This window comes from Petaurus breviceps, unplaced genomic scaffold (genome assembly GCF_028583685.1).
Source record: "Petaurus breviceps papuanus isolate PSGF00001 unplaced genomic scaffold, PetGlider_PUasm1.0 185, whole genome shotgun sequence".
In the NCBI taxonomy this organism is placed as follows: Eukaryota; Metazoa; Chordata; class Mammalia; order Diprotodontia; family Petauridae; genus Petaurus; species Petaurus breviceps.
The window spans coordinates 31,243,217-31,270,488 of record NW_027185797.1 but is presented as its reverse complement, the minus strand read 5'-3'; the positions used below and the strand labels follow the sequence as shown (position 1 = coordinate 31,270,488).

Here is a 27,272-nt window from a genome sequence, read left to right as displayed (position 1 = left end):
AACACTAATATAACGAAAATTTCATTGAAACTGCCCAAATAGAAGGAAAATTAGGCCTCTCTGAGAGATAGGTGGACACCAGAAGGGAAGTAGTACAGCTTAACTGACGTTGTAAGGGGAGTGCTACCAGATTTGGCTCTGGAGAGTACAAACCAAACAGAACAATTCTTCTCCAGATTGATCACCTGGAGAAAAGTAATGGTGTAAACACAGGGGGTTAGTGGGGATGAGGTGGCAAGCATAATTGTTGAAGCTGATTATTATCTTAGAAGAACCCCACCTTTTCTAAGGTCTAAAATGTCTCCGCTTAACAGAAAATAATTGGTAAGATTGGAGTAATTTTCACAGGCACCTTTTTCTCCTAACAAACTTTCAGTCTATTTCTTCCCTGAAAATAGGATTATGCCAGGACTATGATGTAGTTGGACACTAATGAATGTGTAGCAGTGGTAAGAGGGTGATGCATATTTCCTGGGTTCGAAACATTTTTATCTGGTGGAAAATTGGCACAAGAATCACTCCCCTAATATGCAAAAGAAACCATGAGGGTATTCATTAAAAATTACAGGGGAAAATGTTCCCCCAGTAGGAAAGTCTTGTTGGTAACATTGTTACAATCTATTATATGCTTTGAAAAAGAGAGACATCTCATTTTGTGTTAACTTTTGCTTTCTGTACAATTGTATTTTTTGCTGTCTGTCAGTTTGGTTTTCTCTATCTAACTCATAAAACCAATAAACTGCACTATATCTTATTATGAATGAAACAAAAGTTTGAGTAGCTCTTTTTTAAGAAAAAAAACATCATTAGTGAAAGAAATATCTTTTTAGAACCAGAAAAAGTTATAATCCTAGGCAAAAACCCGTGTTTGTATTTTACAGAATCCAACACAATTCTACAGAAGTTCTGAAGAGGCTTTAACTTCATAAATTGTTAGCTTAAACTCTATTCCTTTCACAACACCCCAGTAAGATTGTTCCCTTTTTTGGTTCCTTAAAACAATTCAAGTTTCTCTTCAGTGCTCAAGATCACTCATGAAGTAATTTAAGAAAGTAATGTAGAAAACTTAAACACTAAGGAAAACGAGGAAAAAGATAGTTCTGATCCCTTATACAAATGAGTATACTGTGGGGTTTAAGTTTCATGTTTGGAAACTCAGAATAATCCTAGCAGAAGAGAAGTTATCTTCCATAATGTGCAAAATCCCACCTGTCAAAAAGGTCCCCAAATAGATCTTGGCATACCAAACTCTACAATTTTTGTATTATTAAAGATGGTGTCTTTGCTCCAGGAAGTTTTTGAGCTATATTTTTTTCTCAACATCTTTAATGGACTGCACTGGTTAGAGGAGTTTGTTTCCATTGCTGTACCCTGAATTTAATTTATCCAGTTTTATACCCTAAACTTTGTATATGGCTATCCAGACCGGGAAAAAGATGAAACAGGCTTCTTTCATTGCAGTGGAGTCCCCTGTGTGCACTGTTTTTAACTCATGTGAATCATATTTCTCAATCATCAGTTGTTAGTAGTCTAGGAAAACAGGATAGGGGTATGGGAGCAAAAGTCTATTTGGTAATTGATGTTTACATATTTGCAGAACTTAGAATCTAGGCAACTAAGGTAGCATTTTCCTAGGCAGCCCAGTAGAAGGCAGCAAGCAGATCATTATTTATCAGGAACTTATTGGAGGGGAGAGAGGAATCAGCAGTCAAGGGAGAGCAGGAAGTTCCAATATGTTTCTTGGTTACTCAGTTATCCAGCAGCTTTCTAGCCAAGAGGGAGAGAGGGAGGGCTGGGGTGAGGACCTGAGTGGGGGTGGGGAAATGTATTAACTAATGAGACTGCAATCCAAGCATGAAATCCCACTGAAAAGAACAATAAGAACCCGCTATCCACTAAAATCGTAGCTAGTATTCAGGATCAAAGGTGCCTGGTTAGCATAGGGCCATCCCACAATATATTTAACCTTTAGATAGCTATTTTGTGGTTAACTCTCTCTCCCCAATTGCCCTGCTTAAAAAAAAATTTTTTTTTCATGAAACCCCAAAAGAATTCGTGATACAGTTGTTTTAAAGAGTTGAGGGATGCCCCTTTGTAGAAATCCTGGATTTCATGATTTGTGAATAAAAATCTTCTTCAATCCAGTCTTTGAGGAAGCCTGGTGAAGGTATGTCATATATAAACCAAAAGTTCTTATTAGATGTAGTAAAGCCTGAACACTATCACAGGATCCATAGGTAGGGGGCTGATTTTGTGTCTTTCCTATTTCCACTCTTACTGGACACATCAGTATTCACTCAACTAAATTCACTTCTCCTATTTCTGTTCAATTTATTTACTTGTAATTACCATATGAGAAAGTCCATGTTGGGATTGTGGGGGTAAAATGTAAAAAGAATAGTGCTATACTTGGGTAGGTGGATTTTGTAGCTCATTTTCAGAGTTCTCTCAAAGTTGTAAACAAGTTAAGAGCATTTAAGACAATTTAAACGAAGAATTCCAGCCTGATGTATTCCTTTGTCAGACTTGATCATTCTAAGCACTGCTCTGAAAAAATGATAGCCAATTCACATTTGCTCATGGGCTTGCAGGTGTATTCTTGATAGTAAGACAAGAATTGATTTTAAAAATAAGGAGAGGGTGACATTTCAGTAATAATATTAAAACTTCTACATAGCACCATAGTATGACAATGCCAAGGTAAAAAAAAAAAAAAGACAACATGACTTATTACATTCCTGACACTGTACTAGATACTAGGGATATAAAAGCAAAACTGGAAAAAGAAAGTCCCTGCTCTGGAGTTTACATTCTGTTTCTTTATAAAAACTCCATGTTTTCCTTTGCTTAATTCAATCCAATCCAATCCAACAAATATTTCACAAGCACACTCTTTGTGCAAGACACTATACTAACAGCTAGAGATACCAAGGTAAAAGTGGAAATTGACATTCTCCTGGACATTGCTTTATCCAGCTTGGACCTGGTCAGTTTTATAGTTTAACTTTTTGTGTGTTTGGGGGCCAAGGAGTTTGAGTCAATCTTGCTACTACCAAGTTTTCTTTGTGGTAACATTCCTACCCTCATTTTATCTGAGAACAGTTTTCTGCCATGTAATCAGCTCTGGAAGGAAAGCTTAACAAAGCCCAGAAATCTTGGCAGTCCATTTAGAAGCCTGAGCAGGAGGTGTCTCCAGTTAGGATTGGGTATGACCATTTTGGCAAGACAATGTTACTCTTCTTTGTCCCCTTTCAAATATCCAGGCTCCTAGATCTGACTGTAGGGCTGTTTAGCATGAATACTCTGATCCCACTGTGAAAAGCCCAGCCCCCAAAATGCATACCAACAAAGGCACAGGGGTCATGAAGGCCAAGGAGAAACATCAATTTTGTTGCATCAGAACTGAGATAAAGTTTCTGCTTATGTGTCAACATGAAGTATGTTATGCTGAAGTACAGCCCTTCCAGGACAGGATAATGGCTCCAAAAACTGTTTTAGTTTTGTGAAAAATAACTGATATTTTTTTTCTTGGAGGTGACCCATACAGTTTGAATATTTTTTTCTAATAAGTCTTTTAAAATGTTTTCATGTATCAGTTGCCTGAACACCCACCAGTATGCAACAAGGATTGAAACCACCAAACAAACAACCCCCCCCCCCCAAATTAGAGAAATTTGTGAATCTTCTGAAATATAATTGTCTTAATAAAAACCCATAACTACAATTTTTTTCTTTCTAAATTAAAATAAATCAAGACAGACTTTATAACACAGAGCAATTTTTAAGTACATTTAAATACAAAAATAAAAATCATTGAACATCATGAGTTTCGACCTTCTGAAGGGAACAAAGGGTTAAAAGTAACTTGACTCTTTTTCTTTTTTTTCCCAAGGATTTTGCCAATCAAGAGAAGTTCTCTCGACACGTATGGAATGTAGCAGCAGACCGTAAGTCTGTGCAGTCGGACACTCATAACTGTATACACAGTCTGCTGTTGAGAAACCTTTGGGGAGCTTTGCAAGGTGGGCCAGCAAGATGGAACTTGTTTCCATGTTCTGCAGGTGCAGGTTAATACAAGCAGGGTAAGCTTTAAATTCCCCCAAGACTCTTGTAACCCACTTAATATTTGAGAGAGGTATTTCTCAATTTCCATATTCTCAGCTTAGGAAGTGAAAACCGGCATCATCTGTGTGAATACTGGGCTGCCATTAGGACACTGACAATGCTCGGATTTAGATAGTATCAAAAAGTCTTTGGTTTTCTATTTAACACCTTGTTTTTCTTCCCTTAATCTCCTTGAAAAACTAACATGCTTCAGTGGTTATGCATAGATAGTCTTGTAAATCTTACTGGATTTCACATTTCATAAGCATGGGGATTTTTTCATATATATAATTCTATTAACACTTTTAACTTTTCCAAACGAACACTCTATCTCCTGAACCTGGAGCTGTCAGCAGAAACCCCACTGGCATTGGGTAGTTCTGTTGCCCTTTTATTTATTCCTTTGGTGGATAGGTAATTAATTTGGTTTTCACTCCCAGTAGACAACATTACCTGAGATAATGTCCTTGAAAAAGCAAAAGCTTAGAGATAAGGATTTTGCTGCTGTTGCTAAGTGGATCATCCTTCCTTTTTTTTCAGTATGATGGGAAAGCTGAGCTCCTGAAAGACTATGCTCCATACATTAGAGGCCCTCTTTTATATGATGCAGGGAGGAGGGGGAACAAATTGTAAAATCAATTCAGGGCTGACCACAAATTAAGATTTGAGTGGCTGTAAATGAAGAATGTTTTCTCACTCCAGCATTAGCTCCTGCCTGTTCCTATTCTGGTAAAGAAAGAATCATTCTCCTTAGAGTAGAAAAAGTATTGTTTTGCCTGCCTATAGTTAACCATAATCATCTAAATAATCTCCCCTCTGAGCTGATTCATTATGAAGCAAAAGAAAAGTGAGTTTGTGGTAGAAAACTGAGTTGTTTAAGACTTCAAAAATTTTAGAGGTGAGGAAAGTGCTTTGCTTTAAAAGTCTTTGTCAAAAAAGAAGATGTGAGATGTCTGTTCCCTACCCTACCCCCCCCCCCAGCACCTTTTTAGCAGGGTCACTGCAAATAAGCAAATAAAAACTCTTTCTGAATATGGGTATTAAATATAAGTAGGTGTTCTGAAGTCAAGAAACAGTTCCAGTATCTACCAATACTCCCCCTCCAATCTCCAAACCTAATAAACAGATTCCAATTTATTTCTTGGTTTTGCATTTAGCTGGTGCCATTTAGAATATAAAATATTACTTTGAAATTGGTTTTGTTATTGGTCTCCAGTTATTGCTATTGATAGATGTCATGGGTAGGACCTTCCTACCCCCAAAAGATTGCTGTTAAATTTAATTGAATTGTACACAAATTAAGGACTTGCTTTCATTAATTTAAAAAATTTCAAACTATCCCTTCTTCACTCCTTTTTAATTATTTTATTCAATTTAAGCTATAGAGCAATATTATTAACATCCTCCCAAAGGGGGGGGGATTTTATTTAATCTATGCCCCGCCTTTGTTACTGTTATCGTAGGTACATCAGCATTTTTCATTGGTTTTGGAATATAAACTGTTAAAAGGCAACAGGTTTAAAGACTTTTACAAGCTTATAAAACAAGTTTTGCTGACTTTCTTCCAATCTACGAGACAATTTGAGGGCAGTGGTGAACTTGCTTGTCTGTGCTAACAGCTGCTTTTCAGGTTGGGTGTCATATCAACAATCCTTTTGGGAAAATAGAATAAATTTCACCCACTTGCTACAGTTTTGCAATGTTGGAAAGATTCCACCATATCTATGGAAGATGCCAAGCCCCAGCTTCAACCCCCCACTCTTGATTTATCAAACCCAGGAACAAATGCCATAAGCTGGCATCTCGAGGAAATTCAGCATTAAGACATAAGAGAAATGTGAGAAAAGCAGTAGGAATGGCAAGGGAAGTAAGAATTTTAAGAATGTAGTATATGTCCACAAAAGACAACGGCACTATTTTGATGTGATGGGAAATTAGGAAAGAGACTCTGAGGAGATCCTCAAGTCTGTAAACCTAGGATTTAGCAATGGATGGGGAAAATCTGCCCAATTCTGACAACTCTGGTGATACTGTAGGTCAGGGGACTAGAAATTTTGAGCTGGAAGGGATTTCACTGATCTTCCACTGATGCTTCCAATCAAATTGGAGGAATCTTTTGGAGGGACTTGGGTGCTTTCAGCTATTCTTTTAAAGGCTTTGCTGCGAGCCTGTCCTTATAGCATCTCAAATATTTGAAGTACTTTCCTTTGTAAATACCCTCAAAGCTTCTTGTATGTAATTGTATGAATTCTCACAAATACCCCCTGAGAAAGAAGAAAGGAGAGAGGTGCTTGGATTTTTCCCATTTTGACTGGCAGACCCATACTAGACCTCCATGGATGGCAGGCACTATGCCTTATAAGCTTTGTTTGACCCTCAGTGCCTGATTTACATTATGTCTTGTACACAATAGGTGACTAGTAAAATTCCATAATAGGAAACTGAGGGTGGCTTGCCACACTCAGTGGCATTAAAAAAAAAAAGGTGTCCTTTGAAAATGCCCAGTGATGGTGTACAATACAGAAATCAAAGGTTGAAAATGAAATGGCTGCAGAGACCTTGAATATTCCTGGAATTCATTTCTGATTTCAAGCAGGATCCTGTTTGAGCCACCCCAAACAGAAAAGGACCTAAAATCTTTTGAAATTTTCCCAGACGGTGGCCAGGTGGTGTAGTGAGCAAGAGTGCCAGCCCCAGCGTCTGGAGACCTGGGATCGGTTCCGGCCTCAGGTAGTCGGCACCCACACAAAAAATAACTGGCCATGTAACCTTGAGCAAGTTCCTTAACCCTGATTGCTTTAAAAAATGAAAAGAAAAGAAATTTTCCCAGAGAATGAGAGGACTCCAGCTCCTCCTTTATCCCACTCCGAAGTTTAAAAAGCCTCAATGCTAAGATAAATTTTTCTGGTATCTACCCTGAAGCCTCTCTTTCTTCATTTTGCTGATTTCCCTTTTGTTTCCATTGGAGGAGGAGAGCAGCTGGCAGGATCTCAGACAAAGTTAATCCTGAACAGCCAGCCATGTGTGCCTCAAGAAGTGGTGGAAAAGAGGAAGGAAAAGAGAACAGAGGAGGGGGGGATGTTCAATGGCTGTAAATCGTCATGGTTTACCCTTTATAATGAGTTACATGAAGGCAATGTGACCTGGGAAAGATGCAGGGGGTTGGAGAGGAGAGCTTGGCGTCCCAGAATTTTACTCTATAGTGGTAGTTTCAGCAACCAAGGCAAAGGCTTTATCTGTCCAACTTCTCTAACCTGAGAAATCAGGCAACAAATTTGCCTAAACTGCTACATTGTTGTATGAACTGATATTTCCATAGAATTTGTAGATGTATTTGGGGACACTGAGGCTACAATTTTAACCTTATGTTCCTTGGTTTACATATTTGCAAGAGAAAAAATAGTGATCTAGGGGAGCTTCTCTCCTTTGCCACCTTGTATGGGCAGCTTTTCCTGGTCCTTTTTGGTGTTGGTGATCTTTTCTGCCTTAAGTTATCCTGTATATATTTTATCTGTTTTCATGTACAATAATAGTTCCTTGAGGGCAGGAAGTGTTTTTCATTTTGTCTTTGCTTCCCCAAGGCAAAACACAATGGAATGCAGTAGTAAGTGATTGATAATTGTTTGTTGGATTGGATTGGATACTAGGTAGCCATTAATTTCTGCCCAGGAATAGAGAAGGAGAGACTCTAACTGGGGATGTTCATTTTAAAAGGGCAGGGGGAGGAGAAGGTGCCTTTTAAGGAAAAGTGCTGTGTAAATGTAGTCATTTGAGGTGTTGGCTTAGGGATTAAGAGAGTAACTGAGATTTAGCTGTGGCGGTTTTTAGCTAATGTTTCCAATTCCTTCTCCCAGGAAGAGAGGGAAACATATTGAAAATGTTCAGACTTAAGAATATCTATAGGTTCTTAATTTAAAGGGATCTTCAAGGCCAGTTTGTACAACTTCCCATTGGACACAGCCCCCTCCCCTCCCCCCAGTCTTCCTGACTTGTGATCATCCAGCTTTTGCTTAAATGCTTCCAGTAAGACAAACTTTTCTCCTCTGGGGTCTCAGTTCCATTGTTGGGCAGCTGGAGCTGTTAGAGCAATAGTCTTCCTTCAATTCAGCTGCAGTCAGCTGCCTCCACGTAGCTCTCCCCCTTTGGTCCTGGTGCTGGTGCTTCCCGCTAAAGCTGCACAGAGCTAGGGTAATCCCTCCTTCCACATGACAGCCTTTCAAATGCAGAAGTCATTAGGAAAGCAGAGAAAGAAAAAGAGAAACTGTACCAATGGAAGGGAAGCCAATATTTTTCATCCTAACTAATAAAGCAAACTCCTCACTCCTGGGAAAAAACAAACAATACAGAAAAATTTCCAGAGGCTCTGTCTTGGTTATGCAGGTAGATCAATGTCTCCCAAGGTTGATTTGCTGTTGTTATTGTTTAAAAGCACACTCCAGTGAGGTTCTTGTTAACAAAGAAATCCTGTTTCTAATGATACTTGGTGCATTTGGAGAGGCATCATGCTGTAGTGGACCTGGTAGTAGTAAAACCTGGCTTAAAATCTAACCTCTGACACTGAATAGCTGCCTAAGTCACTTCATCTCTCTGAGACTCAGTTTCCTTACCTTTAAAATGAGGGTAATGTTACCTGGAGGACCTAACTCACAGAGTAACTATGAGGTTCAAACAAGATCATGTTTACAAAAATTAAAATAACCACTTATGATGATGGTGGTGGTGATTTCTTGCCAATAATGAACAATGTGACCTTGGGTAAATCATTTCACCAAAACCCCTCCTTAAGCTCATGTCTCTTCTTTTGTCATTTTATAAAAAAAAATAAAATTGTATTCTTTTTTTTAAATTAGGAAGCATTTATTTTTTTCTTCCTCTCACTTGTCTCCCCAGCCTTCAATGAGGGGGAAAAACCTCTTGGAACAAATGTATAGAGTTAAGCAAAACAAGTCCCCACATTGGTGATGTCCAAAAAATTTGTGCCTCCTTTTGCATCTTAAGCCCTTTACCGTTCTCTTTGGAAGTGGGTAACTTTTCTTTATTTCTTTTAAAGAGGAAATTAAATGTCTTTAATCAATGAAAATTTGCCTTTTTTACTTCCCACCTCCTCTGTCCCATTGAGAAAGCAAGAAAAATAATCCTGCATAGTCAAGCAAAACGAATTCTTGCATTGTTACTATAAATATATCTATATATACATATGTATGTGTACACATACACACATATATGTATATGTATATATGTATGTGCATGTGTGTCTCATTCTGCACTCTGAGTCTACCACCTCTCTGTCAGGGGATGGGTGGTGTGTTTCATTATGAATGATCTGCAGGTATGGTCAGTTATTGCATTGATCACAGTTTCTAAGTCTTTCAAAGTTGTTTATCTTTATAAAGTTATTGTATAACTTGTTCTTCTGGTTCTGCTTATGTCACCTGTGTCAGTTCATACAAGCCTTCTCAGGTTTTTCTGGAGCTTTCCCTTTCAACTTTTCTCATATCAGAATTCTATTCCATCCCAATCTTATACCACAACTTGTTCAGCAATTTTCCTATTGATCAGACACCTGTTCAGTTTCCAATGCTTTGCCACTACAAATGGAGCTGATAAAAATATTTTTTACATATATATATATATATGCTTTTCCTCTTTCTTTTAACTCTTTGGATGTAGACCTAGTAATGTTATTGATGGGTCAATGGATATAAATGGTTCAGTAACTTTGGAGACAGGGTTCCCAATTGCTTTCCAAAATGATTGGACAAGTTCACATTTCTCTTATCTTTATATGGGCAGTTGAATTAGCTATATTCTATGACCACTAAGACTCCTCTCTCAGTTTGATGAATCCATGAATCTACTTCTCCCCAAATCATGGAATGGTCAAGTAGAATAAAGGTGAAGAAAAAGTTAGCAGAGGATATCTTTCGATTGGTGACTTGCTGACTTTTGAGTAACTAGATTTGGCATAATCACTCAGAATGAAGATTTTTAGGGAGCTAATTAGGTGGCAAGTCACTAAATTCCATTTTATAATGAAAACTTCCAAACCACTGCTGCAGCAAGTAACTAGAAAAGACTTTTAATTTCATGTAAGAAGGGGAGAGAAAGATGGCCCATTTTTGCCCCTTGGGAAATATTCATGTAACTTTGTAAATTATATTTTAGACTAGATGACTATAGATATTTGACTAAGAAAAGATTTGGGAAGGAGCAGAGTGAATGCAATAACAGAAGACAAATCCAAGTGTTTTTGTACATCTTCAGTTATGATTTTGGAAAGTCAGTAAATGTGCAGCACTAGTGAAACATGACACCAATGTATAGACTTTTCATTTATTGTTCTTGACAACACCCTTGCTTAGGCTGGGGCTTGGTTTGGGCTTGGGCTTCCTTCCCAGAGTTGGGAGGATCATCACTGTGCACTTCACTCAGGTTGGGGGGGGGGTATTTTTTCATGGAAACAAAGAACTTCTATAACATTCACCACTTCCTGCAAATGCCCTAGATTTAGTATTGAAAATTTTTTAAATTACAAAGATCTCTCTCTCTCTCTCTCTCTCTCTCTCTCTCTCTCTCTCTCTCTCTCCTCTCTGTGTCTCTGTCTCTCCTCTCTGTCTTTGTCTCTGTTACTCTGTCTCTGATTGTCTGTCTGTCTGTCTCTCACACACACACACCAAAGAAAACTGCACCATAACTCCATATACATTTATATTGTAAACAACAGCACTCTAAGGGGACAAAAAATAATCCTATAACCCGGCACTTCCTTTAAAATGTTTGCAGTTGAGAACAGGGAAAAAAGCTTGACAACCCTGTTTCCCTGTGGGTTTAATTTACCTTCTATAAAATGGGATATATGAACTTAGGACAGGTAGAGATTCAAAGAAAACAGGGTGAGTTCCAAGACTTTTTCTACATTTTACTCATTAAATGAAAAGAAAGAATTTAAAGTCTATTAGAGTTCACTGTACAGAAATCTGGCCTGGATTTTTATCTTTTCTATTTCAGGTTTTCAAAGAGACCAGAATACTCAGATTTCAAGCAAATTTGAGGAAAATTTCGTTTCCATTCTGTGAAAACAGGTCAAGAGATTCCAGAATTGTTTCACTGCACAGATTGTGCATATTTAAGGACCTAAATTACTTTACAGAAAGATTTTATTAATTTTCCTACCACTTGCTTGGAATTCATCATAGTCCAACCATAAGCTATGCAATTAATTGAATAAAAAGTTTAAAATTATTCCTCTATAATTTTTCCCTGAGCAAAAAATAATTGAATCGAAAAGGAATAGTTCTTCCAAACCAAGCATCCAAGAAATTAGAAATCTATTTCCCATTTTGCAATTCCTTGTTGTAGCAATTCTTTTGTGTAATGCATTTCTTCATTTGTTAAATCAAATTTTTATTTGCTGACATTTCACAAATTGTCATTTTTAAAGTTTCCTCATTGAAAACACTAAATTGGGCACTGTAAAATAATCAGCTATAAAAAAGAATTAAAAATATGAAGCCCCTAACTAGGCTCCTCATTTTCAGAGGAGTTTCCATGTCTCTACTCACCCCCCTCCCCCCAGTCTTTTTTTTTCCTGAACAAATAAAAGTATCCATTATGAAGGCATCTGGTCATGCTAGTTCCAGGAAAAGATGGAGGTCTAAGTAATTTTCTCTAGCCCCTAGAGATAGAAACATTGTGGTATAAAATTTTCTAATTGTAACAAAAAATACCCAGGGTTTCCTAATCAAGTGTGAATATAATCCTTAGAGATAGACAATTCCACAATCAGAACAAAACAGGCAGCCTATTTCTTAAATACATGGGAAAGGTATACAGAAAGGAATTTGTTTTGTTTTGATTTGTTTTCTTCAATAAAGTCTCATTACCTAGTTCTGTCTGATCAACTGTCAAGTTTGCAAGAGTTTACTAAAAAAAAAAACATTAGGGCAGATGTTGTGGTCATAACAAGTTGTGTTTAAATGTAGGGAAATTTGACCTGATACTCTCTGTAGGAGACATTCTCACTGGAAAGAGTAAATCTATTTTATACTGATCAAAATCAATCCTTTCATTTTCACTGAAAAAGAAAGTAAGCTTGCTTGAAACTTCTAGTACTTGGGCACTGGCCACAGAGCTCAGTGAGAATGACTTCTTGCTTGATACATATTTTTTTTTCTTTCACAGGGGGAAACATATGACTTTGATATGTGGCACCCATGGAGTCTATGTTTCTTATTTCATGGTCTGCAAAGTCTGGTAATTTGCATTGTCTTCAACTTGGTAGAAATTAACGCTCTTGCACTGGGGGGAGGAGGCAGATGATTCAAAAGTGTTTGATTTAATCCACTGATTCTGCCTAGATATGGATAGAGCAGTACACATTTTCCATAAGTAATTTCAAAATCATTGGGTAGATGTTAAAAGGCTTCAGGCATATACCCACAATGGAGACATAATGGGCACTGGGGCTGAGTGGCAGTCCATGAAGACTAGAATTCTCTTGCTGACAGGTGAAACCAAAGGGCTATTAAGAAAGGAATGGTTCATTCAACACATATTTGAATGGCTGCCGAGGTGCTGTCCTAGGCATAGTAGGGAATACAGAGCTATAAACATTTGACACAAATTCATGTACTTGTATTTAGGAGAGATGAGCCACATAGAAGGAAAATTATAATACAAGGAAGAATGCAACTGTCCTCAATGTAAAACTCAAAGGAAAGCATAGCAACAATTCACATTGTTATGGTGCTTTGAGCTTGACGAAGTCCTTTCTTCACAAAAACTGTGAAGTAAATAGTACCAGTACTGTTGTTCCCATTTTACAGATGGAAAAAAAAAAAACAACTGAGGACTAGAGATGGTAAGTGACTTACCCATTTTCATACAGCTAAGAAAAGTCAGACCTGAATTTCAAAGTCAAATTTTTTCCTCATTCAAAGCCACATTTCCATTTCCACCACACCTCAATCTCTATTATCCAAAAAACTTATTTAAATGTTTCTGGGTTGTATCTTCAGGAGAATATCAATGTATGAGTCTTTCCAGTTTTTAAAAATTGTTGTTATTTGTTCAGCTTAGGTTATTGTGGTCCCTGAGGTTACTAATGACCTATAAACTAGCACTAAATTTTATTGGTTTCTAAAAGACATCCCCCCCCCCCCCCAGAACAAACATGTTTGTTCACTACATCTGACACTCCATGATTGGGTGAACAAGTCCATACTCATTCCATATGTTTTCTTCAGGATTTTATAAGCTTCAATCAGATCCCCTTTTGAAATTCTTTTAGTCTAGCCTCATACAGATGTTCTAATGATCCTTCTCTAGACCTTCTTTCCTTTGCTGTTGCTCTTTTAAAAATCTACATGCAGTATTCCAGGTGTGGGTGAACCAAAACTTTTGTGCAAGACAAAAAATTTCTTTGATCTGACTCCTTTGAGGGGTTAGGGGCAAAGGGACTAGTACACTGGGCTGCTACTTACAGGAAATAGCATACAAAAATGGTGAAATCTTTTTCCTGGAAAGGTGCTGTTCACTCAGGGAAACATCTTTCCAGTAGCATTTGGATGGCTTTCCTCCTAGATGCAAATTCTTCTTCTTTATTTGTGGAGAAGCCCCTTGCTTCATTCTTGTTCTTTCTAGAAATGATGAGTGGTGCCAAACCATAGTTGACCAAAGGGAAATTCAGTTTTCTCTCTTAAGAAGGCAGTATTTCAATGGATTTTCCAGTTCCCCAGTGTTGAGGACTCTAATGCATCTGGCAAATTGGGGACCTTCCAATTAACCGACACCATCCATTTGAAAAGAAAATTTTAAGAGGATCCAGAAAATTGTGTCATTCCATAGTCCTATATTAGTATTGCACAAACATTGTTAATCTACGGGCAGTGACCTTTGGTGACTACAGAGGAGTGATCTTGGAGTCAGGAAGACAGTTTCAAATTCCCACCTCTGACACTTTGAAGTAGGGCTTTTAACTGGGCAAGATAAATAACTTCTCTGACCCTCAGTCCATTCATCTTTAAAATGGCAACAGCAATACCTGGAGTACCTGTCGCCCAGGGTTTTTCAAGTTTCAGATAATCTAATGTATGTAAAATGCTTTACAAATCTGAAAGCACTATATACATTTCAGTTATTAATACTATCATCATCATATTACTCAGCCTGCAGGTGACCATGTGGCTATTTGTGAACTTGCTTCATCTGGCTTCTGTTCATTTAAAATGGAAAGAGTTCTGTTATACCAGTTCTGACATTTTGTTTTGGAATGTTGTCTTGGGAGATTCCTCTTGGGATAAGCTGGATTCTATTATGATCAGAGCAGTTATCCCAGGCAGAGTCATCAGAGTGTGGCCTTCAAACAACCCCTCTTGTCCAATTAAGTCTTTTGCTTAACATTCTTCTTGTAGTTGCAGTGAGGGCAGCCTATAACAGGAAGATGCTAAGATGAACGAAATCTCAAGGGGCACAGGTACATCAACAGACTTAGGAGGGCCAGGGTTGTAGTACAGGTACTGAACCAGTTACATGGCCACATGACCCCCATGGGCTGCTTTTAAAAAATATATATATCTTTTGCTTTTGCGTTGTCTAAATTTTCCCCTGTGTCCATCTCATTTTCTTTCCTTTTAGAATGGTTTTTGTCCCTTGTAACAATTTTTTAGAAGAAAAAAGAAAGAGAAGATATACATTGAAAAACAATCTGAAACCACATGCAATATTCTCCAGCCAAGGACCTCCCATGGGCTATTTTTTTAGTACATCTCTGTCAGCAGGATAGGATTTACTTTCCAAAGTGTGATAATTAACCCTCAAGCTGAGTAGATATTATAGTCAAGGCAGAAAAAGCTAAGCATTTCTAAAGAGTCTGTGAAAACTGGATGAGATTTTGAGCTTCTTTATAATAGAAATATTCTCCTGGGATCCCTCACACAATGTAGACCAAACATCCTTCTAGGATTTGATAAACTTGAATCAGACCCACTCTCACCCTTTGACCTTTCTAAGTGTTTTACACTGGGCACAATTTTTAAAGTGTGAATTTAATCATTGCTGCTTAGAAATTATTACAGCCTCATCCCCAACGGCCACTCCCCACTATAAGCTTCCAATAATTTATCTCAGAAACTTTATTCACAAATGGAAGCCATTGACTTGAAAGTTGTTTTCCAGTTAAAGTATTAAAGCATGGAATGAAATGTTGAGTCTATTTGGAAATAAGAAGCCTGAGGCAATTTTAGTTTCAGATCAACCCTGTTGCATTAGTTTCAGAACGATTACAGAAAACACATTTGTCATCAGGAATACCAAGAGTCATTTATCTAGCAAATGTCTAGAAGCAAGGTGGGTTTCAACAGTGAGGGGAACCCCTCTCAAATGACAAGCAATGTCAATCCAAAGAGCTGATTTAGATGTGGATATGCTGCTACTGCTTTGAATCTAGCAGAGAAGATGAACATAGGAAATTTGTAAAGTATTAATTAATTGCTTCTAATCTGATTAACTGATTTTTTAAAAAGTCCTTTGTGTTTAAATTTGTTGAAAATGATTTAAAAACACAAGGTACTTTTGATCTTGAGTAGAGGAAAAATAATTCTTGAAGACCTAGGGAGACTACCTGGTACAATGAATGGTCTGAGTTAAAATCAGAATCTGGCACTTGAACTCCACTTATCCCACTTTATAGCTTCCCTTCCCAGAGTTCCCACTCCTCATTCAAGAAAGGTGAATGGTTAAGGCAGAGATTTGAACTTCACTTAACCCTTTTTTTCCCCCTGCTTATGAACCTCTTTGGCAACCTGAAACCTAAGGATTCATTCTCAGAATAATATTTTTGAATATGTGAAATAAAATATGCCCAATTACAAGTGAAACCAGTTGAAACTATTTTGAAATAGTTATCAGGTCTTTTTTTCTTCCATTCATGGACTCTCGTTAAAAATCCCTGGACTTAGGTGTCTTCTGGTCCTAATCCTATAAGGAACTTTATTTACCTCCAAGTAATTAATTCTTTCCAATATAGCTCTATAGATTTAGAGGTTATAAGAGATTGGACTCAGTTTGTACAGACCCCAGTATATAGCCTCAGTAGCGAATTTATGAGAGGACAGAGACATTACATTAGACACAAAGGCATGAATAGGTTGGTGTCTGCATTGAGATTCCTTCCACATGTATGAGGTCAGAGAACCATTGGTATATTTGATTTTTGTGCAGAGTCCCTCACTGTAGCATACAACTGACCAAGGTTCTTGAAAGCTATGCTTATAGAGTTCAAGCTTTGGAAGGTCTTTACCAAGTGGGAATGTTGTCAGTTTCATCCCAGAAGACAAAATATTTGTTTTCATCAGGACCTACCTAGCTAAGTTTGGAAAGGCTTGTTATCACAAAGCTGGCCAAAGACAGATGCATTTCTCTTTGGCCACAACTAATGAAGATGTCCCATGCTAAAAGTGTGAATTCATAGTGTGCATTGGATAATATATTAATGAATTTTAATTTTAAATAGAATTTTAAAACAGTTTTAAGAGTATTTAAATATTAAATAATGTAATTAATGGGTAGATTAAGGTCATTATGACAATTGAATTATTCTTCCATAATATCAGATGTAATACATTTCAGAACTAAAATCGAAATATTCAGGGATGTTTTGCTGATAAAGTTTAAAAGAGAGTCCACAGTAAACCAGTCACTTAAACACGTGGTCTCAAACTTACAAAAATAATCCAGATCTCTCTCTCTCTCTCTCTCTAACACACACACACACACACACACACACACACACACACACACTTTTTGGAGGGGGGAAGGTAGGGCAATTGGGGTTAAGTGACTTGCCCAAGGTCACATGGCTAGTTTTTGTGTTGTGTCTGAGTCTGAATTTGAACTCAGATCCTCCTGACTCCAGGGCTGGTGCTCTATTCACTGCACCACCTAGCTGCCCCCAGATCTTTCTTTTAAAGAGTATTTTTATTTTTCAATTAATATTCAGTTATTATTAATCTGTTCTTGTCTCAATTAATTAAAAAAAAACAAAGTTCTTAATACATAGCTGATGCATAGTCCAACAAAACAAATTCCCAGATCATTGATGTCTGAAATATGTCTTTGAATTTGAAGATCATCACCTTTCTGTCAGTAGACATTTTTATTCCTTTGAACTCAAGGTTTTTCTTTGCATTGATCAGAGCTCTAAAGTCTTTTATTTTTCTCTAGTGTTTTTGTCTAAATTGTTCTCCTGGTTCTACTCACTGCACCTTGCATCAGTTTGTAGAACATTTCCCAGTTTCCTCTGAAATGGTTTCTGACCTTCTTATGGCACAATAATATTCCATTATATTTATGTACCACGATTTCTTCAGTCATTCCCTGATAGAATGCTCCTTTAGTTTCCAATTTTTGAATACCATGAAAAAAGTAGCTACAAATATTTTTGTATACCCAGGTCCTTTTCCTCTTTGATTTATTGGAGGAATATAGGCTTAGTAGTGGCCAAAGGTACTGACAAAACTGCTTTCCAGAATGGTTGGACCAATTTGCAGTTCCAACAGAGTACTCATGTACCTCCTTAGCTGCAACCCCTAGATCTAGATAATAGGCTTTTTCACACACACACTTCCCCCCCCAAAACCCCCCCCCCACAAATTCATTATAAACTTTAAAAATGTAAAGGAAATTGAAAAAGCAGGAACTATAGTTCTGCCTATGCACAAACAGGAGATAGAAAATGAAAATCGAATCTAACTGCAGAAACGAATAGTTTGTTAGTCTGAAATTTTTTTTATAATTCATAATGCCTCTGTCTCTCCAGGTTTTTTCTTGGATGGACTTTGGGTTAGGGGTGTATGGAAACATTTTACAAAGGTTTGAAAATGTTTGAAGAAAAATACTCTAAATAGAAGCTTATTTTAGCTTAATGAAGACAAAGTCTGTTGTAAAATCGTCCCCTAGTCAGCTTAAATCACTGAATGATCAATGCAGCATTGTATGGTGGGAAGTCCCTGAGCTCTGGAGTCAGAGAATCGGGGCTCAAATCCCAATTCTGACACTACCTGCGTGAGGTTGAAAAATCAATCAACATGGGGTGGCCAGGTGGCTCAGCAAGTAAAGAGCACCGGCTCCAGTGTCGGGATGACCTGGGGATCAAATCCGGGCTCAGATACTTAGCACCACACCCAGAAATAACTGGCTGTGTAATCTTGAGCAAGTTACTTAACCCCGATTGCTTTAAAAAAAAATCAATCAACATACATTTATTAAGTGCTTAATATGTGCAGGGAACTGGGGGAGAAAACTCTTAAGGAGATTTATGTTTTTGGGGAGAAAACATATCTAGTCCTGAAACCAATTCCATACAAGATACAGAGTAGGTGTAAGGTAACCTTTTGGGAGGGGGACTAAAATTGATCTTCAAGAGGTGGCTGTCGTTGAGTCATGTCCAACCACAGCTCGAGGGTTTTCTTGGCAAAGATACTGAAGTAGTTGGCCATTTCCTTCTCCAGTGGACTGAAGCACAGGTTAAGGGACTTGCCCAGGGTCACACAGCCAGCACTTAAGTGTCTGAGGTGGGATCTGAACTCACGTCTTCCTGACTCTAGGCTCAGCGCTCTAACCACTAAACCACCTTAGCTATCTTGTTACAGGAATACCTGGGTTCAAATACCGCCTTATAGACTTACTGGCTATATGCCTGTCACCTAATGACTCTTTTCTTTTGTGCCTTCACCTATAAAATGATGGTCCTTTCCACCTTTAAATTTATGACCTTGTGCTCCACAAAGAACTTCCCAGAGTAAAGTGCCACTCCAATAAACTCTCCACATGAAACTTGTAATAAGACATTAATTGCACATGTGACGGTTGGTCCGTAATCATAGCTAAGAATTCTGAGTTGGGAAGTTTCACTGTGGGTTGGAATTACAGCTTTTCCATACTGATCACATTTGTATTAATTGTCCAACAGTATAAAATCATTGATGTTCCATAATGTGTTCCACCCAACTGAAGGCTTTCTGACATTCATTAATTATATTTAAATGATTTATCTCTACTATGAATTTTCACGTTTGCTTCTGTCTCGAGCACTTTGTACATTTATTACATCCAATGGGTCTCCTTCCAGTACAGATCCTCTCATGCTCACTAAGACGCTGCTCGAGTAAAAGCTTTTTCATGTTTGTTCCATGGAGAGTTTTTCTCCAGTATACATTCTCAGGTGTTTACTTTGGCATGGGCTTTTGTACCACAAGGGATAGTTCCACAGTTGATTCTTAAAGGAATCCAGGGATTCTGGGAATAAGATGTTTGCAGTGAGAGCAAACCATACATGAAAGACAGTCAATGAAAAGCAAACACTAGAGAGGTATGGTATGTGAAGAAAATCAAGCCAGTGTGCCTGGACCAGAGGCTAGGTAGATGGAGTAACATCTGAAGACTGTATAGAAATAGGTTGCAAAAATTAAAAAAAAAAAAAAAGCTTTAATGGCCAGATCCTAGTAAGTGAACCACTCCAGTTTACTGGGGCTGGGGGCTCATGGTTAGAAGTATGGCTTATGGAAATCATTTTGGCAGCTGTGGGGTGAGTAGATCAGAGGAGAGAGTTGAGGCAAGGGGAGTTCAGTCATAGACCAGGAGAGGTGATGAGGGCTCTAATGATGGTGACTGCTGTAGGTAGTAGGGCCACAGGTGAGAGATGGAAACAAATTACAGGATGGTAAGGGAGAAATCAGGATAGTGATGAGTTTAGTGACTGGGAGGATTGATGGTGGCCTGCGTTCTATTTTTGGCATGAGTCTGAGAAAACGCCATCCCATTCCAAATGTTCATTAGGCAGTGGGTGAAGCAGGATGGGGAACTCAGGAGAAAGAATAGGGCTAGATGGATCAATCTAGAAATCACCTGCAGAGAGAACATAGGAGCCAATGAGATCAATCACCAAGTGAGAAGAGAAGGGCCCAGGATCAAGCCTTGGGAAACTAGTCACAGCTTTTCCAGGACATTTCCTCGTCTCTAGACAGCTTCGAAGGACCTTCCACCTCTATAGAGCTATGCTCATATGACTTCAGAAATATCTGCTTTAGCTGATTTGGCTGACTCTTCATTAGTTTATGTAGCTGCAGAAAGTGGGGATGCGCAGAGGGGGACACCAGGGCCTTAAAATGTATTCATATCTTAAACACCAAACTTTTCAGGTATGAAGATTATGCATGATAGGTCGTATTAAAGACCAATAATGCACCTTTGAAGAAAATGGCAATTTATTGGTATGTAAGCCAAATTCACCTTAATGAAATCACAAATTAGACAGTTTAAATAATTGACATTTATAAATATTAATACTAACCTTGTAGGAAAGGGAGCAATTAGTATTTATTACCAACCTTGAAAAGTATTTAGAGAAGTTACAATGGAAATTAACTTTTTCTTCATCTGTAGCAACAAAACTTTTTCAGATGATTAACATATAAGCATTCCACACTTACATAATAAAGCCCCCAGCTATTTGGAAAGCTCAGGATATTTCCAAGTTTCTTATTAATGAGCATTCATTAATTGTATGGCATGAAGTCCAGAAGCCTTAAATAAAACAAATTACGAGATGTGGGGCAATTTCCATCTCCCCCAAAATTCCACAATTAAACTGTACCTGTATAACACATACACATAGGTGCCTCTAATTTGACCCATTACTGCATCTAACCTCAGGATTCTTAGACTTGATCAGGGTCCTTTCTTTTTCACTATTTAACAAATGGGTAAACCCAATATTCTTTTCACCCTGCTCTCCAAAAGAAGCAAAACATCAGACCACATCCATTACCACTTATTACCCAATTCTTTACAATCTGCTTGTACCCATTGCCTAGAGTCTAGACAAGTTTGGAAGGTTCATGCTCATGTGCACATTGCTGTCAAGACCCTCCACTTGTCAGTAAAACATAAGCTTACTGAGAACTGGGACTGTTTTTGCTTGTATCCTGAGCGCCTAGGCCAGCACAAAGTAGGTGCTTAGTAAATATTTAATGAGTTTATGTCTGTTTTCTAAGGTGACTATTGAGGAAAATACATTAAGCCCTGAGTTTCCCCTAAAAAGATCTATCTCCCTCCTAATAAGTTTAAAAAGTTTCTTTTTTCAGGTCCTCTTAGTAATCTAACACGTCTATCTCAACATGAATTGCCCACTACATTTTAACATCTTGCTAAAAAGTGGAAAGAGAGTGAAAACATAAAAGACTCAAAAGGAAGAATAGGCAAAACATTTGAACTTCAAACGACTTTGGAAGTGCTTTAGTCCAGCTGCCCAGACCCAGTTTTAAAGATAAGAAAAAAAACAAGTCTGTAGATCATGTGACTAGACCAAATTCACAAAAGGTGGGGGTACTCGAACCCACTTCTTTCCTCTAGATCTTGCAAATAGAGGCGAAAAAACAAGAAGTAAAACATTTTCAATGTTGAAAAAAACGTCGAGTTAGGGTTAGCTACTATAGGTAAATTCAGACTAAATGAAACATAATGAACGAGACCTACACAATCCAGCCCTCTTACTTCCAAAACTGTTAATATGTGCATGAAGAAAAAGATAACAGGATTTCAATGGAATTAACTTTTATTTGAAATGAGAGTAGACTTATGGTAAATTCCCCCCACACATATCACTTCAAAGGATTGTAAACTATAACCTGTTTAACCCATTATCCCAATACCAAAATTTCTATGAACAGCAAATTATATAACTAAATTGCTATATTCAATAAATAGGGGTTGTCCTTCACTGATTAAGGGAACATTTAAACTGAATAAGGTTTAAAAAAAAAAGACACACACACACACAAAAACCACACTTTAATTAAATTTGCAAGGTTTAACAGATGTATTTCAAACGCAATATGTTGTGCAGGAGTCCACAAGCTTTTCATCTCTAAAATATAGACCTAATTTTTAGGGTTCAATTTTTGTTTCCTTTCAAAAGAAATGATCAAGAATCATTTGTCTTCTACAGCTTCAAACTTTCTACACTCAACTATCTGACTGTTCCATGCCACCCCACATTTAAATTTGTCATCACCAAACAGTTTTAGATAGATTACTATTTTTCTTAAAGTAAACAGGCAAACAGTTAACCAAAAACAAACAAAACACCCCCAAAACACCAAGTTATTATATGTCAATGAAAATTTGTTACGTGTGTACAATTCACACAAAACAAGCTTTCCAAAAACAACAATTTCATTTCTCATTTGATTAAGAGTTAATTTTTTTTTGTAAAAACAAAAAAAATTTACAAAATGTATTAACACTGGGGTTTACTTTAAGTTTTTTTTTTTAAAGATGTTTGACTACTCAAAACTACAACAATTACATCTTCCAGAGTACAATAAAGGGGTGAAAACAGCAATATATCAACTTAAAAAGTGTCGATTCTAAATAAACCAAAGATTTTTTAAAGGTTCTTGAGAGGTGGGGAAGATTAAAAGGTTGGAGAAATCCAGAAGAATTTTAAAAATCCAAGTCCTCAATAGCAACCGTTCAATTCGTCAATAGCGTCCTACAAAAAGAAAAAGGGGAAAAAAATGTTACAGAAGTGAAACTTTACCTCGACTTGAACAACATTATTTTGAACATAGTAACAACATGCATAATTTCATTAACAAACTTCTATTTAAAAAAACACAAAAGGCATTCAATAAATAACGTGAATGATGAAAATGGAACTTATATCTGAACAGTACATACTTGGGCTATAGGAACGGGATCTTGACCGTGATCTATAGCGACTGTAATATGGAGAAGGTGATCTTCTTCTGTAAGAAAACCAAATGATTATTTAATGTATTCCTAAGCTTCCAATAAATACTCACAAATCCATCTAATTTTTCTCCCACATGATTTTCCCAGGATATTGTAGCAAGTTAAAAGTAGAACTAAGATATCAATTCATAAATTCCGAAACCTCAGCTCAGTTAAGACTATCTTTGATCATTTACTCACTTCTAGATAATTTTTCTATTGTCTTGATATGTTTTAGGGGATTGTTCTACTAAAACGATTGAAAAAAAGACATATTACAAAATTAATATCGTACAAGAAAAGTTTTTTCATGTTATGGGGAAACTCACTAAAGTTTCTTAGGTGAGTAAATAAAAGTTCTTTAGTATGAGAATAAACCCAGTGTGAAACAAAGTAGCATTGTACTCACTCAAGAGTATGCAACTAAATTACCAAAGCATATGAAGGCAAAGTTAACTATTAAGCACTTCACTTTCAAACTGTGAGTTAATATGGATTAAGTTAACATACATCAAATGGCAACTAAGTAATGCGCCCTTACATTCACATGTTGGTCTAACCTTGAAAGAGCTGACAAGATTAAGCTAACAGCACACAGACGTGCCAAAGTACTGGTGACATTTAGCTCAAGAAGCGAGTTTTAATGCTCTGCTTGCCCAGAATCTTGGCAGTGTTTCTCTTCATCTCAAATGCTCCCAAATGTGACAAAAACTTGCACAGAAACTTAATCATGAACTTTGTCAAGAAAACTCCATCCATGCGCAGCATCTCCCCCCTTCCTCCCCTGCAAAGCAAGGCTGAATCTGTGCTCTCTTCCGCCTCAAGAGCCTGGCCCGGTTCCTCCGCTGAAACCCCACAAACCACTGTTCCCCTCGGACAGCAGCAGTGCTGGGAGGCGCTGGGAAGTCATGATTTCACACCCACTGCATACAGCTGGGGACAGGCCGGCCCCCGCCCGCGCCCCGCCGCGCCCCGCCCCGCAGGGCCCCCCGCGGTTACCTGTACCGGTAATCATATTCCTCATATCTGTCGTAGCCGCGGTCGTAGCCCCGATCGTAGTAGGAGTCCCGGCGCCTGCCGCCCCCGCCGCCGCCTCCGCCGCCGCCGCCCCCGCCGCCGCCTCCGCTGCTGTGGGGACAGACAGCGCGCTCAGCCTAGGCCGCGCCGCTGACCCACGCCCCCCCACGCCCCCCCCACGCCTGCCCTGGCCTTACTGTGTGGGCCGCCCCATGTAGATGCCCGGTGTGGGGGTGTGCGCCCGCTTGGTGATGGAGTAGTCCACACGGATCCTCCTGCCATCCAGCTCCATCCCGTTTGCCCTCTCCATGGCCTGCAACACAAAGGGGTCACGGTGAGCGCCCACGGCGCGCCCCCCCATCGGGAGCCTCACGGGGGTCAGTGATCAGGCTGGCCTGGGCCTGCCCCCTGGCGGCCGGGGCTCCGCAGGGTCACAGGTCATGCGGCGTTCCCGGCGGCGGCGAACCGCGGCGACCGCATGCCCGGGGACGTCCCCCCACTCCAGAGAAGGCGGCCTTTGTCCCCGCCACCAGACAATGCGCGTGCCCCCCCCCCCCCCGCCACCGGCCGCCATGTTAGGGGCCCCGGCAGCCCAGCCCGGCCTTGCTCGCAAACCGCTCATGGCCGCTGCCAGGAGACACTCTCATGCGTGGGGCAAGAGCGACACCTGGCGCTCGGCTCCGTGCGCCGCAACCGGTGGCCCGCAGAGCCTGTACGGTGCCCTCTGGTGGCCGCCAGGCGGCCCTGCAAGGTACCGGAAAAAAAACACAGCATGGCGGCTAAGGCCGCCGCCATGATGACGCACGGCGCCTGGTTACGTCAGGCGTTACGCACAGTACGCCAAGACACGTAAGGAGGCACGCACCCGACGCATCGCGGCCTGTGGTGATACATGCACGTCTGCACGTAGCGAGGTGCGTAAGCCAGAACGCATGACTGCGGAAACAGGAGGGCGGCTCTCCAGAAGCCGCCATGATGGCGTGGGCCCGTGGCGCCGCAGACACAACAGCGGGCACTACGCCTTTTTCAGTCACCCTACAAAGACCGAATAAGCACGAAAGCAAACACGGGCGTCACAGCGGCAGGGGCCGAGGTGTGGCCGGGCCAGGCCCAGGCCCGGGCCCAGGCCGTCCTCCCGCAGAAGCCCGGCCTGGGCCGTGCTGCCCCCTGGCGGAGCCGCCGCCTCTGCCCACCACTGCACACCGTTGGCTCACGTTTAATCACCTAATGCCTAATGTAACATACCGTCATTTACATAAACGCGCCAGGAGCTTGCTTTCTATAGGACCAAGCTTTATTTAACCTGCGCCACACTAATTTTATTCGAACGTCATCTTCTCTGTGATAGGCCTGGCCATTCTGATCAGCTATTTTACCTTGAAAACCACTTACGATAAAACACAAAATAGTTGAAAATATTTACTTTTTTAAAAATCCAAATTATACGGACCAAAATACCTCAATCCCACTGAATCTTTGTAAATTTAGTTCCAATTTATTTTTTAAATAAACTACAAAAAACCAAACTAAATAAATCCCCTACCTCAAATTCTGTTTAAGAAATTAATGACACAATACCACAAATGGCCTAATTTTTCTGGAAAGTATTATACATAAAAACTTGGCCATTTGCACTCAATTTTAATCCTATTTCAAGTAGTAAACACCAACATTAAATTATGAAAATTAGGGGGAGAGAAAGACAATTACTAACTTCAAATCTTATTTTCTCACTGCAACTTCTAAATGGAAGCCTCAACTCTTCTGAACCAGGAAACAACCAAAGAAAGATCAGGGAAAAGGCACCAGGGAGCAGCCAAAAGGTGCCCCCAGGTCTATAAAGTGTCAGCAGTTAGTGTGTGGCGCCGAGGCCGACATTCACAACTGATGGAAGTTTCACCGGACATGTCAAACAAGTCTGGTAACACCCTTACCTTTAGGGGTCAGAAAATCTTCAAAGATAATTTGAGAAAAAGAAATATACATGGGTACATGCCACATTTCACTTCCAAATGAACAAATGTGATGAAGTGTCCCTCTTTGTATGAACTACAGTAATAGGCTTCCTTGTTAATAACAGTCTCAGCACAGTAATTATATTATTATTTGGTTCAATTACAATGGAACTGTACCTATAAAACACTTGCATTTTTTTTTAAATACTGGCATAACAACAATATTATCAATACACTCAAGCAAATCCAACAAATGCAAAAAGTCATTACAGTAGTTAAGCCAATTAAATGCCTGTCCAATAAAAACAGTGCTCTCATGGTACCATCCCCTGTAACACTGCTTAAACAAACTAATGTGAGGCTAGTTGTTCCCCTAGAGGAAAAAAAAAGTGTCATGGTCTACTGGAAGCACCATATAAATAAAATATCCTATACTCACTAATAAATATTTAGGATCATTTTAAATAATCCAAACTAGAACTAATACTAAGCATTTAAAGTAACAGCAGGGAGAAAAGGAATGCATATAGAATGAAAAATTAAAATGAGAAGAAAAGAAATGAGGGTCTGTTAAAAATTACTCAAAAAGAAATTTACATCTGAAGATTCTGTTAAATATTGTTGCAAAAATAAAGTAATTTTCATTAATTGAGGTGAGGATTAAATTAGCAGATAATTAAAACAGCAGTCAAGCTACACCTTTTCCCATTTCCCTACATGTCTCATTATGCATCTCACAGAGCTCATTGCACAAGACCAGGTTTCCTGCAGGTTGCAATTCTACTGAACAGAACACAGAACTCCTGAAAAAGCTCTCTCAAAAAGACCTGTTTCTGTGAGATGGTAAACAGGGAAAAGAAATCATAAGGAACTTATCAAAGTTGAACTATTTACATTCCTACATGGAAAAACGATAATTATAACTGATGAAACTTTTCTCAGTATGAAAATAGTTGAAGGGAATATATAGGAGGGTATATGGGTGTATGAATACATGTCAATGTGTGTATATATGTGTACAGGTATACATAGATAGAGGGCACAGGACCAATTTAATGGGAACAGATGATACTTAAAAGGTGAAATTAAGAGGTGAGAAAGGAATATAATGAGAGGAGATGGGGAGAGATAGAATGGGGTAAACTATCTCATATAGAAGAGGCAAGGGAAAACTGTTACAACTGAGGGGAAGAACAAGAAGGCAAAAAGGAATGAGTCAACCTTATCCTCACTGAATCTGGCTCCAGAAGGGAATGACATATACACTCAATAGGGTATCTCACCTTACAAGAGAGTAGGGGGGGAAGGGGATGATGGAAGGGAGGGCAGACTGGGGGGGAGGCAAGTTGGAAGGGAAGCACCCACTTTTGAAAAGGGACAGGATCAAAGTAGAGGATAGAACAA

At 39.0% G+C, this 27,272-nt stretch overlaps 1 protein-coding gene across 4 annotated transcripts in view; it reads right to left on the bottom strand.

Moving 5' to 3' along the window:
• Positions 1-21,936: 21,936 nt before the first annotated feature.
• The window catches only part of TRA2A (transformer 2 alpha homolog), a 29,062-nt gene continuing 23,726 nt past the window's right edge, over positions 21,937-27,272 (bottom strand). The window contains exons 5-8 of one of the 4 annotated variants that reach the window (XM_069088719.1): positions 24,111-24,226; positions 23,902-24,024; positions 22,843-22,910; positions 21,937-22,654 (exon numbers count right to left, since the gene is read on the bottom strand). In XM_069088719.1, coding sequence (XP_068944820.1) covers positions 22,644-22,654; positions 22,843-22,910; positions 23,902-24,024; positions 24,111-24,226 — 318 coding nt within the window. In that variant the 3' untranslated portion in view covers positions 21,937-22,643. Of the gene's footprint in view, positions 22,655-22,842; positions 22,911-23,895; positions 24,025-24,110; positions 24,227-27,272 lie in introns of all 4 variants that reach the window. The other 3 variants (XM_069088718.1, XM_069088721.1, XM_069088720.1) reach the window with 3 other exon arrangements.